The sequence below is a fragment of the Lepidochelys kempii genome, chromosome 1 (assembly GCF_965140285.1).
Source record: "Lepidochelys kempii isolate rLepKem1 chromosome 1, rLepKem1.hap1, whole genome shotgun sequence".
NCBI lineage: Eukaryota > Metazoa > Chordata > Testudines > Cheloniidae > Lepidochelys > Lepidochelys kempii.
Genome location: NC_136380.1, coordinates 139,082,362 through 139,099,041, shown reverse-complemented (window position 1 = coordinate 139,099,041; position 16,680 = coordinate 139,082,362). Strand labels below are relative to the sequence as shown.

At 43.9% G+C, this 16,680-nt stretch overlaps 1 protein-coding gene across 4 annotated transcripts in view; it reads right to left on the bottom strand.

The window, feature by feature from the left end:
- NHS (NHS actin remodeling regulator) overlaps positions 1–16,065 on the bottom strand; it is a 344,832-nt gene extending 328,767 nt beyond the window's left edge. For all 4 annotated transcript variants that reach the window (XR_012160290.2, XM_073356202.2, XM_073356225.2 and 1 more), the window contains exon 1: positions 15,365–16,065. Coding sequence is in view for 3 of the 4 variants with exons in the window: in XM_073356202.2 (XP_073212303.2) it covers positions 15,365–15,746 (382 nt within the window). In the remaining variant the exon portion in view is untranslated. The remainder of the gene's footprint in view (positions 1–15,364) is intronic.
- Positions 16,066–16,680: the final 615 nt, after the last annotated feature.

Genomic DNA, 16,680 nt, shown 5'->3' with positions numbered 1-16,680 from the left:
AGCGGTAGAAGTTCTCCCAACAACACAGCACTGTCTACATGGAGGGTTAAGTAGGTATAACTACATCACTCTCGGATGTGGATTTCTCAAACCCCTGAGCAACATAGTTTTACTGATATAGATCTGTAGTGTAGACCTGGCCTAAGGCTCAACTCTATTTACAAAGGAACAAACTAAAGGGCATAACCTCATATTTTTTGCAATTATAAATATAACCTGCCTTCAGTGAATCTCAGAATTACGCCACTGACTTATATCAGTTTGCATACAATCCTTCTCTCCCTCTCTCTGGAGCATTAATTTCACAAAGTAGCTAGTACTGTTATTTCACTGGGTGGGGTGTTAAACGTTCTTTATTTCATTTTTCAGTCAGTTGCTGCGATATAATTTGGGCAATATATTCAATGGAGAGGTGCCTAAATTAACATATCCAAACTACAAGCACAACCAAAAACCACTAGCCCCAAGTCTCCAAACAATAAACCTTTTGTCTGAGATGGTCCATTACATCCAGTAGGAGAGATTCCTCAACATCAGTATCAACTCAGCATATTTAGGCCAGCCTCAACTGCAGCATATAAGTGAGAATATTCAAGGATGGATACTCTTCTCCCTTTACATTTCATAATATTCTCCTTCACCTCTCCTCAAACATGTATACAGATTTATCTGTGGCTTTGAGATCAAAAAGAAACTTATTCTCATGCGAGTCCTCAGATCAGTCTGGAGGAACTGCCGAGAAATGGCCCATACCACCACCTTCTTCCATTGTGGTCTGCACCGTATCTATATTGCTACCAGCCAGCACCATTTTGCTACGCATAGTAGGCTATGCCCCACAATCTTCCAGTACAACACAAGTACTGTTGGTGTGCATTCACACATCAATCCACAGAATCTCATTGACTCTAAAGCTTTGGCATTGTCAGTCCACAACTTGCTTCATTATAAGACTTGTTCTAGTTTTTTAAAAACAAACATACAAATATTGTACAGCAAATGAGCTATCTTAAAAGACTGACCGAGACCCACACGGTACCAAACTCTGACCATTTGATGAAATATGTGGAGTTAAAAAAATTAGAGAGATTAATCTTTGCTTTATTTGGAAAGTGGAAATTATACTGTACCTTGACCTTTTTGTCTGCATCAGTTGCTGCTGGTATGGCTATGACAAGAATTCTTCTTCCCTATATACTCGCGATCTAAGTTCAATATAATCAATGTTCTGAACCTTTTTGCCTTTACATGATGTCCTCTGCCCATACTCATTTCTTTTTATATACTTTCCCATTATGTATGTGTGTGTGTACATACACACAGAGCTGTGGTCCTGCATTAGTCTAGCCTATCTCAACAATTGGAAAAAGGGTTCAATAGATAATTAGATGATGAAGAAGCCATAGGACCACATGTACCACGATATGTCACATCACAATAATGCAACTGCTATGCTAACCCTTCCATCAATTTGTGTTTACTGTCACCCAGGGGTTAGGCTCCAAGAAAAATCACTAAGGGTTGCAACATTTTGTAGCTCCCTCTCATATTTCATTTTAATGAATTTAACCATATTTTAACCAATTTCCTTTTGATTGTGTTCTAAAACAGAACTATGGAACAGTTAGATAAATTATTATTGCTAATGTAAATTAGTAATTTGTATTAAATTACAACTGGATTATTACATAAATGAACATTATCCATATTACACCCAGTCAGAGGTTGCTGTAATCCATTCATTAATTTATGGACCCAACATTCTACCTCAAGGAGCATTTCCACAATTCTACATGATACCCCATACTAGATTTTATGTCTGGATTGTTGATTTAGGATATAGACAGATAGCTCCCTAAGTGAGTACACAGCTATAGGAGGTTCAAGGGCATTGGTTATTCCATCTTGTGTACTAAATAAGCTACACATGAGGGGTCAAATTCATTGCCAATGTAACTCAATTTAATGGACTTACACCAGGAATAAGTTTGGTTGAAGATATGTATTTGTTTAATGTCCATACAGATGACAGAGTGCAGATAACTGGTGCATGGTGCTAAGTCTTTCTATTCTGTTTCACATCACATCACATTTGGGAGAATTTTGAGCACATATGACAGTTATGTATCTCTTATACTTACCGGGCCCAATCCCCAGTGGGTATAAATGATTTACATCTGCTGAGGATATGGTCCATTGCTTATAGCAGAACACTTCATCCAAATAGCAGCCAGAGGGTTATTACATGCAAACTCCAGATTATCCCAGTTTGTCTGTACAGATTATCCCATTGTTTGTCATCAAGGCAGGATCAAGACCAAAGTACAACATAAATTAGGAATACTGCTGCAGCCCAAAAAAATAACTGATTTGTAATTTAAGTTGTTAGTTTAGTTGATTTCCCTCACCCTCGCCCCCCCACACCCTCCTCCCCTTGGTTTAAGCCTGGAATGAGATAGAGTACTGGAGAGCATTGCAACAAAATATACTGCACCCTTAAAATGAAGGAACTTAACACAAGAAGCTTTCAATATGCTAAGGACAATAATCCATTTACAACATCCATTAGAAGCAGGCTTGGTTTGGTTTGGTTTAAATTAAACCTTAGGAAGTTTTCAGCAGTTTATTACCTGAACAAGACAGCAACACATTATTAAAGATAATCAATGAAGAATAAACCACACCAATAAAAATTAGTATCACCACTCCTGTCCACAGTAAGGTGGGGGAGGAAGGGTTGCCTCTACCATTAAGGCAGAGATAAAGGCATAACTTCTGCACTGCGTCTCCTGAGAAATGCAGCACTGAAGATGCAGGGAAGAAGGGAGTTAAGGCAGTAGGAAGGGCCAAAACTAGCCCCTAAAGGAAGTGCATAGAAGACAAAAAATGATTTTAGATGGAAACTAGTTAACAAACCCAGTAATTCTGGGAGGTGAGACGGAATGGAAAAGAGACAGTGTTGACAAAATGATCTGTCCTATGGATGAAACTTACCCTTGGCTTGCTGAGCCTGGGCAAAGCTCTCCATGCCCCTGAATTCCCACAGCAACTCCACAGGTTATATGCGAGTGGAGTGACCATGCAGGGGGTCTCCCACACCCTTTACATGCTAAGAGAGGGAATCTCTGATGACTTCAAACACTGTGATATAGAGCAAACCACTGGAGCCACATTTGTGCCAGAGGCAGGGACAGCAGCAGCCAAGCAGTGTAGTATGGGGCAGATGGGGAAGAGTGTGTGAATTCCATCCCCTGCAACCTCAAGCATAATCCACTTACCAAGAACTCAGGATTATCCTCAGCTTTGTGAGTTCAAAGGCAAGCAATTGAGGAGCACCAATTCCGCCAGGGAATCTAGTGGTTCACCTGAGAGGTGTACTCTTTTCTCAGAACTTTTATGCATGGTCTAATAACTGATTTAATGTGCATCTCCTGCCTGCTCTGCTGCACTTAGCCCTTCACCAGAAACCACTGTCCACTAGGGGAAGGGAACCTGCTTATGCTGAGACCTGACCTTCCCCTTGCTTTGGGTCAGATAAAGAACCATGGGAGGAGTGGGGGTGGAGGGAAAGGTGGCAAGCTGATTATTGCCTTCTGTTTGGACTCAATCTTATTTCTAGAGCCCTGCGCGGATACAAAATTGTATCTGCATCCAACCCACAAATATGGTCTGTGGATATAAAACAGATATCAGCAAATTTGCAGGGCTCTACCTGTTTCATCTCTACCCCCGCCACACAGAGCATCTATGATTCACACCACAGCCATTTTTGCTTAAAATAAAAAAGCAAGTTATTTGATTTGACCAAATGCTGGGAATAGATTAACATGAATATTAGGTTACAAAAATGTTGCTACTCAGGTTCACTTTTAATACAGTGATTTACTTTTATTGCTGACTATCTTACTTTTATTATCAACAAACTTTAGCCCTCTGCAATTTTCTTATGGCAGCTGCAATTGTATTATGTATTGTATGCTACAGCATCAGAAGAGACAAAATACAAATAAATAAAACGGGGATCCATGCAGAAAGACAATGTTTTTGCATTCAAAGCTACTCAAGCTCTGAGTGTACAAAGCAGTTGGCTAAAGCAGTCCATCTGTTTCCTTCTTGGTACAGCAATAGGCTGACCCTGAAATTACTGAGAGTTACAGGTCTACATGCTGCAGGACTGAGCTCCCAACTTAAAGCTACTTCTAAACATTTGCAAGCTAAACAATAAACTTTAGGGAGGGAGGTGGAAAGAACTGACAAGTTATGACTATTTTTAGTACAACACACAACCCCATGCTCATTGGTCTTAATCACATGCACATGTTAACAGGACAGCTTCTCAGCACTTTCTCCCTGCCAGATTCTGAATGGCTACAGTTCAAAGTCCAACTATCCCTCCAACTGAAAGCAAAAAGTAACACTAAGTGGCTTTGTAAGAATTACAGTGAACCTATATATATAAAAGATAAAGAATCACCCTGTGCTGAGAAATACATTGCAGATTCATGCAGTGTTCATTGAATATAGGTGAGTTCCAAGTCCACAACTCCTAATGTAATTATACCAGCTTCTTCATGAGATTTCAATTCCCTCCTGCTTTCCTCCACTCCTCTTTAAAAAAGGAAGTTTAGGGGGAAAAGAGCGAGGGAAGGGAGAGAAATCTGAGATGTATAAAAAGAATTGTCAAATACACAGATATAACAATTTAAGGTCTCAAGTTAAAATATGGTGGGAGTATATCTGCCATAACATCCATCCTAAAAACATGCCAGTTGTTAAAACAGGCAGTGCATTAGAAGCGGTTAGATATAATGAGAATGTAAACTAAAAGTCTTCGGGGGAGATATTTCAACTACAGCAGTATACACTGGATGCTATCTTTTATTTTAATCATGCTATAAACCCTGCCTTTTTGAACAGCTATCTCTTCTTGCATTTACTTACATACTGATATATAAATTTAAAAATCTAGAAGCAATTAGGAATGAAGCTAAGACTCTTTTGATGCTAATACATCAAAAGAAAGAAAGAAATTCCCACTCTGCCCCCGAAACGCACTCAGTAACACAGAAAAAGTTCCCCTCTTTCCAGGTTAATCACTGAAGCCACTCCAATAGAGATTCTGATGTCAGACTCTGATCACATGGAGATTGCGAGTGATCTGAAACACAGGTTTTCGAAAAGCCCAGCCCTCTGACTCAGAAGACCCCACAACTGTGCACTTCTGCTGTAAAAAATATTCTCGCAAGCTGATCATATTTCCTCCACTTCAGACACCAAAACATTGCCATTAAAGATCAATGGGGACCATGAAGTGGTAATCCTTCAAATTATGGAAAAGATAGAGAGAGTCTTTGACAGGGTCGGCGCCAGGACTGCAGGGGGTGGGATAACAGATGGGGACCACGCCCTGGATCTATCAGCATTGGAGCCCCCAATGTAGTAAAGAATATTTGAGGAATGTAGGAATTTCCCAATGCAGTTGAAGAATCATCCTCATTTGGGGGAGCACTTACATTTAATTCACAGATTTCTTAATCTACCTCATCTCCATAAAGGTCCTTTTCCTTCTCACCTGGTTCTCCCATGTCCAGTCTCACCTTTAAAAGCGGTGGAAGTATGGTAGAGCAGCCCTTTCCAGGTACAAAGCAGCTGGTTACCCTCACTGCACCATGATGTTACATGGAGGGCAGCGAGTGGGCACTGATGCACCCACAGCAACTTTCACTTAGAGATTCCTTCACACCTTCAGCCAGCCCTAATGTACTGTGCAAGGTGACCAGATGCCCCTATTTTATAGGGACAGTCCTGATATTTGGGGCTTTTTCTTCTATAGGCACCTATTACCTCCCTCCCCCATCCCGATTTTTCACACTTGCGGTCTGGTCACCCACCCAATGTGCAGTAACATTACCTAATGTGCAATAAGGGGATAAAACCATAGCCATGAGGTGAATTACTCTTATGTATCCCAGTATATGAGACGGCGACGGACAAAACGCTAGCATTCTGCTTTTAATAGATTCCCATCAACTGAGTTGCTCCACTTCGCTGCATTTGCACCATTCAAAGTTGTCTATCGGCTGAGCGCTGTGACCTGCACTGAGCAAACAATTAAAAGGAAACTCTCCTGGAGAACGCATCCACGCTATCTTTGTTCTAGCAAGTAAATAACCAGGGCTAGGTTGGTGCTGATTGGCTGCTAAACCACAAGCTGGGCTGGGCGGGGGTGGGGCTGGAGGAGCTCTGTGTAAGTGGGAATTCTGGGGATCGCTGCTTGTCTCAGGTACAATATTTCCAGGGGTGCTGGAGAAAGCTATGCCAGAGCAAAGCCTGCAGTGCCGTGAAACAAGCTGCACTCTCCTATACTGACTCTATTTTGCTGGCCAGCTTGAAGGGAAGGCGCAAAGCCCCACTTCAGCAGCAGCAACACTCAGAAAAAAAAAATCTTTCCTGGTCCTGGCACTCAGGGCAGCAGCTTTGGCTGGCTCATACATGGGGAAGCATGGTAAAGAATAGCTTCTTCTGTCTCTTTTCCCCATCCTTGCATATCTATGGATGCCAGCCATAATCTGATCCTTACAATATAAAAGTCATAAAACAGGCAATTCTATGCAAGAAATGTAAAAAAAAAAGTCAGATTTTGTTGAGCCAGAGCAGCGTTTGAGACGCACCGTTATATTTGATACTAATGTTTGCTTCCAATAATTCCTTCCCTTAGTTCAAGGACATTTCAGAATTAGCCAATAGGTTTTGGTTACACTCCAGGCTCTTCCCCTTCCCTCCCACAGAAGTCAAACTCCCATCTTTCATGTGTGGAAGCAGATAGCTAATTGACTCTCCCACATGATCTCCATCACAAAGAATTTAAGTAACCACAGTCTCTTTTACCTTCACTTCCCAGCCCCCAAGACAATCTATTTTATAAATGAATCACACCAGAAGGGGGTAAGGAGGTAGAACCAAGAGCAAGATGTTAAAAGGACACACAAAGACCACAGAGTTTTACCCACATTATTAAACTATAAAGATTCTCAAATAGACACCAGATGCAGGCTGTATGAAAACATATACTCATGTTATCAAGCCAGCTCCTCATTTGGTATAAATCACATATACACCTAAGTCCCCTCACACCAGTTTCACACGTGTGTAACTTCACTGACCTTAATGGAGTTTATACCAGCTGAGACCCTCATTCAATATCTCTACTTAACATATAGGGCCTGTTCTACTTTCACAACAGTGTAAGTCAGGAGTAGCTCCATTAATTCCACTAAAGTCTACAAAGTTACCCAGGTGTATGACTGGCATGAGATGAGAATCCAGCTCTGAATATTTTTTATATATATCAGCCTCTCTCATCAGAAGGGCTCTTCAATTAGCAATAAGACCCCGAAACAGCCATATTCCTCTGCTATTTAGGAGTTGTTTAATTTTCACTGTTAAAGTGCTTGAGTAAAACCCTAGCACCATTGAAGTCAATGGGAGTTTTTCCCTTGACTTCAGTGGGGCCTAAATTTTATTCCTTTGTTTTATTTTAAGAAGGATAGATTGTTATATATGACACAATGTGAGTCAAGGTGGCAACCCAAGATTCCAGAGCATAAGATCACTGCAGACGTGCTTTTGTAAGAGTCCTTGGTATTAGTTTCTACCCATTGCTTACAATAGATTTAAAAAGCCTTCCACCTGACTCTACATATTTTTCTCTATTTCAGAAACTAAGTTGCATCATTAATTTGTAAACAAAGACAATTACTTTTCTTTTTTGAATGACTGTGTGCAGTCTAATGTTATTGTAAGGCACGGAAACTCTTACCCCCTGGTTTTCCTCTTCCATTTTTTATTGTTCCGACGCTAGCAAAAACCAAACACGCAAACCATCCTTTCAGTTCTCCAAATCCCACAGTCCCTGCTCATTTGACATCAGCCCTCCAAGCCTATAAAAAGCAGAGCAGTGGGGGAACTCTCCTGCTTTCCCATACCACAAGAGAAATCAACTGAAATACATAATGTTGGATCATGTTGCATTAATTGAAGAACTACACTCAAGAGTGCCATAGAGAAAAGTCTTCTAAAAAAATAAGGTAACTGATAAAGAGGCAGAAATCTTGTCCATTTCCAGAAGGACGAAGAACTGTGCTCTATTATTCACTGGTTTTGAGTGTGAGGGAAAGACATTACATTGAAGGCATTGGTTATCACATCCAATGTACAATTTTTCTTTCCAGGTTTGTCTACGGGCCCCAGACTGAGTTCCTAGTTCAAATGACTTAAATAAAATGGGGGAGGGAGGGCAAAAAGAGTCATTGAGGCTCTGTGCTACCTCACATACCTTAGATTACAACAATGTGCTTTTCCTAAAGCACAAAAACCCAAAACATCATACCCTACTTTCAGATGCTTCAGGTGTGTCTTGAACTCAGAAAAGCACTGGAGTACAGAATTAAGGAAAGCTGAAACTCTATTCCTTATTGTGGTTACTGGTATTGGAAACAATACAAGACATAGGATGGTCATCCATTCCTTATCTCCTATCATGCCTCAGCACAATAGGAAGAGCACAGAATGGAGTTGCCGTCTAACTGAATTCATTTGTCTCAACCTCACAAAAAACAAAATATAGCTTTTATTTGTTACTTTTTAATGGTTTGCTTCCAATAATTCCTTCCCTTGGAGCTTGGCTTGTTTAGTCTAACCAAAAGAAGGCTGAGGGGAGATATGATGGCTCTCTATAGATGTATCAGAAGGATAAATACTACGGAGGAAGAAGAATTATTTAAGCTCAGTACCAATGTGGACACAAGACCAAATGGATATAAACTGGCCATCAGGAAGTTTAGACTTGAAATTAGATTAAGGTTTCTAACCATCAGAGGAGTGAAGTTGTGGAACAGCCTTCCGGGGAAGCAGTGGGGGCAAAAGACATATCTGGCTTCAAGACTAAGCTTGGTAAGTTTATGGAAGGGATGATATGATGCAATAGTCTAATTTTGGCAATTAATTGATCTTCAACTATTAGTGGTAGATATGCCCAATGGCCTGTGATGGGATGTTAGATAGGGTGGGATCTGAGTTACTGATCGCCATATTTGGGGTCGGGAAGGAATTTTCCTCCAGGGCAGACTGGCAGAGGCCCTGGGGGGTTTTCATCTTCCTCTGCAGCGTGGGACACGGGTCACTTGCTGGAGGATTCTCTGCACCTCGAAGTCTTTAAACCACAATTTGAGGACTTCAATAGCTCAGACATAGGTTAGAGGCTTGTTACAGAAGTGGGTGGGTGAGATTCTGTGGCCTGTGTTGTGCAGGAGGTCAGACTAGACTATCATAATGGTCCCTTCTGACCTTAAAGTCTATGATTCTATGTTTAAAAGGATGCCCCCAAAGTTATTTTAAAGAAACACCAATCCTTAAAGAGGCTGGGGTTTCTGATGAAGCAAACCATATCCGTTCTGAAGCTCTCTGGACAACTTCATTTAGGGGATTCTTTACAGATTCCATTTCAGCAGTAATTGGGACTTCAACATAATAAAATGAGAAGACACTATCATCATCTTCACTTAAGATCTAAATAAAAGGTTTTGTAAAAAAAAAATGGTGGTGGTGTAAGGAAAGGAGCATGCAGATCATCATTATGGATTAAACATGTCATTGCAGTGCTGGAAACCCATACTCAGCAGCATTCCACCCACAGGTGGAAAAAGAGTGAAACTGACAAAAAGCAAAAGTGAAACTAACCAGTCAATTTCCAGTGACCAAGCCAAGTTAAATGTAATAAGTAAGCTGCATAAGCATATGCTATAAATGACTGAATAAATTTGCAAGTAAAGAATTTAAGATATTATTTTGATCTTGATACTGTCCCTTTAAAGGAAAAAATACCAAAGTAGTGAAACTCCTTGTAGCACTCTAGAGCTGCTCCTAGGAACTTGTGAAAAGCATAGTAACACAAGACGTTCCCTTGTTCCTTGGTAGCCACAGAACTGAACCTGGCTATATAGCAAAACGCAGAAGGAAGAAGTGAGGCTCTACTCTCGTGGATTAAACTTTTAAAAGATGTTCATTTTCAATAAAATATTTATGCTTTTTTAAAAAATAAAAACTCAGCACTTATGGAATTCTTAGAGATCACAGGACTTTAAAACTCCATTGCCTACTGAACGCTGGTTACTAGTAAACCTTCCCTGGCCAGTAGGGTGACCTACATCATCAATTTTTGCAAAATTGAAGCTTTAATTTAAAAAGTGTTACATTTGTAGTCCTTGGGGGTATGAAGTAACTTTTCCAGATATGAAAATATGCCTTGCTGCTTTCCTGAATCTGCAGACAGATCCTGTGCTTCTACTGATCCTCACAGCTTTCTCAATAAACAACACAGTAAAACTAATAAGATTCTCGGTAGTTTCATTGCTATTAGAATCATAGACTATCAGGGTTGGAAGGGACCTCAGGAGGTCATCTAGTCCAACCCCCTGCTCAAAGCAGGACCAATCCCCAACTAAATCATCCCAGCCGGAGCTTTGTCAAGCCTGACCTTAAAAATATCTAAGGAAGGAGATTCCACCAGCTCCCTAGGTAACGTATTCCAGTGTTTCACCACCCTCCTAGTGAAAAAGTTTTTCCTAATATCCAACCTAAACCTCCCCCACTGCAACTTGAGACCATTACTCCTTGTTCTGTCATCAGCTACCACTGAGAACAGCCTAGATCCATCCTCTTTGGAACCCCCTTTCAGGTAGTTGAAAGCAGCTGTCAAATCCCCCCTCATTCTTCTCTTCCGCAGACTATCAGAAAGCTGTAGTAGGCAATAGTGAGACTGCCAGGAATCGTGTCACTATCATCTTGCTTTGGTTTCTGAAAACTCTAGCAGCAGCAGCAATCTGTGGTGGAGTAGGACAAAAAAATATTGAGAGCGAGAGAAGGGTAGAGAATAGTCAATTTTGGAGTAGCAGGGAAGGAAAAGAGAAAGCTCTTTCCTGTCTTCCAGCAGTAGGGTGGGATGGATTCAAATTTCTTAGACCCCTATTAACCAGAGACATTCATGAAAGATGGAAAGTTAACCCAGATCCAGGAACTGGACTATGATAGGAATCCTAGTAGTGAAGTGGGGGTGTTTGGGGATGGGGTGGGGAGAAAGGGACAATCTTTTCCTTGAACCTAGATGATGCCCTTCTGCCAACATTTTTAGTTTATTCCTCTAGCTAACAGGTGCCTGGTAAATTTCCCAATCCCCATTTCTAAGCAGAAGTGAGAGGAAAATTAGAATCTGTACAACAGAAAAGCTCAAGCTAAATTTAAAAAAAAAAAAAAACAGTCCTGAGGTCTTTATTAGTCAGATAACTATGACCCTGAGACAAAGAAGTTAAGACTCAAAGAAGACTGCAGAACTGGGGATATGCATTATTGTAAAACCCAACAACATGTCACTTCTAATATAGTCCTTGAAATTTTCTGCTGTGACTTTCCTATGATCCCTAGTCAAATGTTTTATGTCAATAATGTATAAATCTTCAAGTTTAAAAATGTAAAATATGTTACTTTCTGTAATACTTATATACACTGCTATTATACACTAGTTTTAAGAGACTTTTTCCTGTTCTTTACAGCACCATTCATCTTTTTGATTCCTCAACAGTGGTAACCTGACTTGTCAATATATTGGGTCAAATGACTACCTGATATAATTATTAACTTCAATAGGAATACTCCAGAGATGGATTTGGTCAATTATCTAGATGTCTTCATAACAAAATCTTGTAATCTGTCTGGCTCGTTAGGAAAGAGAGAAAAAAGTCCTGAAACTTCACTGCTCAATGTTTTGAGCACCTCTGCTAGCAGCCTAATAATTGGATGGTATTATTCTTAAATCATTGTGCTGCAATTTGCAGTGTTATTACACCAAGTGTTTGTACAGTAGCAAGACAGACTAATACTTATAAACATAAGTCTTTTTAAAATGTACTTCATCTGAGATTCTAATACCATATTGCACAGCATCTCAGCAAATATGGCCAACACACCCTGATATGCTAAAAGTACTGGGCCAAATTCAACCTTGGTATTACTCCATTGATTTCAATGGAGTTGAGCCAAATTCATCTGTTGAGTTCAGTGAAATAAAATCAAGGACGAGTTTGGTCCACCATGTTTAAAAACAATTGCATAAGGTTTTGCCAATAGTACTAATGAATGAGGAAGGGTCTGTGGACGGAAAAACTGGACATGCCATCTTCATACACTGTAGGATGGGATGTGTGCTTTAATGTGCAACGTGGATTAGTCTGTGAATCATACACTAGATACACAGGGGCGTAGAGGGAAGATACATGGTACTAGTACATGAGTGTGGAGAGGTGGTATGTAGGTGTGAGTAGCTGCATCAATGCGACACAGTATATACATGTGAGAAGTAGGGACATTGTCCCTGGGCTCCTCCAGAAGAGCATTCACATGATCTAGTCATCCAGGGGGATCTCTACAGCTTCACTATCCAGGTGTGGGTGTGTATGCATGGGGAAGTGGGGAGAGAGAATCAGCAAAGTCTTTCCCCTCCAAAAGAGCTGAAAATTTAGCTCCTGGCACTATTAAAATGTGGGTAAAAAGCCACATTCTGCTTTTATCAACACTTGGGTAATGAAGATCATGGAGCTACATTAATGTAACATCAGTGTGTCATACTGTAATTTGCATACAAACTGCATAAATGCAATCCATGGAGGAGGGAAGAGAGGGGAAAAAAACCCTCACAGGGCTAGATTCGGCTCCAGAGTAATTCCTCTGATCTCAATGTAGTTACTCTGGATTTATACTGGTATAAATGAGAGCAGAATGTGGCCCAAAGAGGTTTAGTTTCCTCACTTGGTCCCCTCCTTTCATCACACAATCCTCTTTCACACCACACATTTCTAATCAAAGAAAAAACCACTCCAGTTATACAATAGTATTCACCTGAAACAGAAAACCTTCTCTCGTCATCATGGGCCAGATCCCCAGCCAGCGTATATCAGCATAAATCCACTTAAGTCAGTATGGCGCTACGCTGATTTACTCTAGTTGCAGTTGAGCACTTCATTCTATATATCTGTTTTGAACACCTAGGGCATGCTTCTTTTCACCAAGAAGTTCATTGACTCACAAGAGGGTTAAATTCCAACTCTACACAGGTGTGAGAGAGAGGAAAAATCAGACAATGAATTTTAAAATGTCATGTTCACTTCCAAATATCTTTTTAAAAGACTGGCCATATTTCAGCCTCATTTAGCCCCTGTAAACTGGAGTAACTTCACTGAACTTGGTGCAGCTACTTTGGATTCATACTGGAATAACAGAGCAAAATCTATTCCCGTGTTTCTCTCTGAGTAGTGCTCTTATATAGATAGCAAGAGAAGAAATGGACTCAACATATTTTACTGTGTTAGCTCAGAGTTTGAGACAGAAATCTTACCTAAGACAATTACATATTCACAAATATTTGGGAAATGTACACATCACTAAGAGTCTGAAAATGGTTCTATTCAATTGTTGTTAACATAAGCCACATTCTGAAGGTATTAACAGCTGTTAGAAGTACAGAGCCTGTCACTGCTTTTGACTGGAGAGGAAGCAGGATTAAAGCACTCATTGCTAATAACAACAGTCCAATATTGCCTTGACCACAACAGATCTAATTTTTTCCAGGATTCCTCAGGGGTTGCTCTTCAAAACAAAAGTCACTCCTCAAACTTCATGACTTTATGGCCTTGAAAACTGACCACAGATTTATCATTTTTATTATTTCTACTTAAGAGCTTAGAATTTTAAGCAGGATGTCAGGAATATTCTTAAGGATAAGGGAAATTTGCACTGACAGGGACAGGGGGTAAATGAAGGTTGGGTTTGGAGAAGTATCAGAGATTCCTGGGTGGGGGGGGGGAATCCCATGGGCACCTTTGTATAAATCCTGCAGCATCTCCTCTGTCATAAGAACTGCCATACTGGGTCAGACCAATTGTCCATCTAGCCCAGTATCCTGTCTTCTGACAGTGGCCAGTGCTAGATGCTTCAAAGGGAATGAACAGAACACAGCAATTATCAAGTGATCCATCCCCTGTCATCCAGTCCCAGCATGTGGAAGTTAGAGGTTCAGCGACACCTAGAGCATAGGATTGCATCCTTGACCATCTTGGCTAATAGCCATTGATGGACCTATCCTCCATTAATTTATCTAATTCTGTTTTGAACCCAGTTATAGTTTTGGCCTTCGCAACATCCCCTGTCAAATCCTTCGCTGTTGACTATGCAGTCCCAGAAATCCTAGTCAGGAAGCTTCTTATGTAAGTCAGAAACCACTGACATCATCTTTCTTGATAGTGGAATGGTCTGGTTGCACACCCTGTGCCCAGGAACACACTGATACGCATTGTTTTGTGTATAAATTCACACACGAAAACAACCAGGTTGGGGAGCTGTCTCTTTGACACTGGTCAACGTCAGCAAATCAAGTGGGTCTGTCGGACCTGAACGTTGGGAAAGTACAAGCCTGGCGAATTCAGGCATTTTCATCCCTTCAGCGCTGAGAGCTGAGGTCCTTTTCCCCTCCCCGGACCCCTCTTGTTGCCACACACCTTCCAGCCCCTTGAGCAGGCATTTACTTATCATGAGGAATTCAAGAGCAGCGCAACCCCACTCCGGCTGGTGCCTGCAGCCGCAGAGTCAATGCCCGGCCGCACCGTAAGCGGCCGGGGCTCACTTATGGCAGCCAGCGACTCCTGAGCGAGGCGGGGATGGCGCGCCCAGGGCTGGGACGGGTGAGGAGGCGACTGGTGGATCATCCCATACCACCCACCGGGTGGAACAGGCAACCGCGCTGCCGAGCCAAACAGATGCTCTCGCCCTGGAAACCAGCGGTCCATTTCCCAACTTTCCACCCAGGTCCCCTGTCCCCCGTTCCCCCCCCGGGCAGATCCAGCCTGCAAACACCCGTCGCCTCCGCCCCCAGGCAGGGGTAGGGACTTCGGGCCATTTCGCAGAGCGGCTGGTTTCTTTTTAGGCGGCGATGCGGCCAGGAGGAGCAGGGCCAAGCTGGGACCAGGGTCTAGGAGAAGCGTGCGCCCCCCACCCACACCCCCACCCCGCTCCCCCGATTCATTCAACTTCACAGCTCAGCAAGTCCGTCCCCTGGTTTCAGTCGTTAAAGCACCAACTTTTCTCGCCCGGAAACCCTCTCTCCCCCTTCCAAGCGCCCCGGACAGAGCCCATCCCCTCCGGCTGCCCCCCAGCTTCATTCCCAGGCGATCACACACACACACACACACACACAGAGCCCCCCACCACCACCAAGGCTTAGCCCCCCCCCCAGGGGGCCGAGGCGCGGCGGGCTACTCACGCACTGCCTCCTGCTTGGGATCCAGGCTGCGCAGCACCCCCTGCACCCCGCCGATCTTGCCGTGCAGCGCCCGCACCCTGCGCTGGGCCAGCTGCAGCTCCGACTCGATCTCCTGGAAGAGGGTGCAGGCGTGCCGGGCCACGTCGGACAGCTGCCGGAGGATCCGGGCCAGGGCCCCGTTACTGACGGAGCAGAGATCCAGCATCGTCAGCACCGCCGCAGCCTCCTTCGCCTCCGCGGGCACCACGGCGGCAGCCTCCTCCGGCTCGGGCTGCGGCTGGTCCCGGGGCTCGGGGCAGCCCAAACTCTCCTCCAGCAGCGAGGCGGCCGGCAGCTGCCGGCACAGCCACTGGGGCTCCACGATCCGCTTGGCGAAGGGCATCGCCGCTCCCGGGGCTCGCCAGCCAGCCAGCCACACACACGCGGATCGCGGCAGCGCTCTGCCCTCCCCGGCCCCCGCCGCCCAGCGAGCCCCGCACGCCGGGCTGCTGCGCTCTCCCGAGTCCGCTGTCACTTGCTAACAGCCGGCACCGGCGGGCCGGGCGTCCCCCATGGTGCGCGCCCCGGGCGGCGTCCTCTGCCTGCGAGCGGCTCCCTCGGCTGGGCGAAGTCACCGGCGCCCAGCCCCGCTCCCCGCTCCTCTGAGCATCAGCTGCCCGGGCGGCGAGCTCCCCGCCTCGCTCGCACACGGCGCTGGCCGCTCCGAGGTGGCGGATTGCAACGGGACGGGCGGAAAACCCGGAGAGCGGAATCCGCCGAAAGCCTGGGGGAGGAGGCGAGAGACACGGGGAGGGACGAGGTGGAGGAGAGACTGACATCGCCCCTCTCCACCACAGGGAGTCACTGCAGGCGCCCCAGGCTGGGGGGCAGACGGGAGCGCGGCCAATGCCTCCAAGGGAAGGGGATTTTTACCAGCGTGGGGGAGGCTGGGCTGGGAACGATTTCCAGCTTGGCAGCAGGTCGGAAAACATCAGTTTGAAGATGTGTGCGGGGAGGGGGAGGAAAGCTCCTGAAGTCTCCCAAGGCAGAAAGGCAGGAGTATGAGTGAGGCACAATTGAAAAACAAAACCCTCTGGCGCTGTCCTTTGCTGCTGGGGCCCCTTTGAAAATGGACCTGACAGTGACTAGAGAGGTGTTTTTTAGTGGGCCTGGTAAGGAAAGTTAGAGTGGATTATGCATCTTTCAGCTGCTGCAGGTTATAACCTAGGTTAGGGCAGAGCTCATTGCACAATCAGGCCCTTGCACTGCAAAGCCTTAGGGGCAGGGACGCATCTTTCTAGATGTCTGTACAGTGCCCAGCCCCCTGCGGGCTCTAA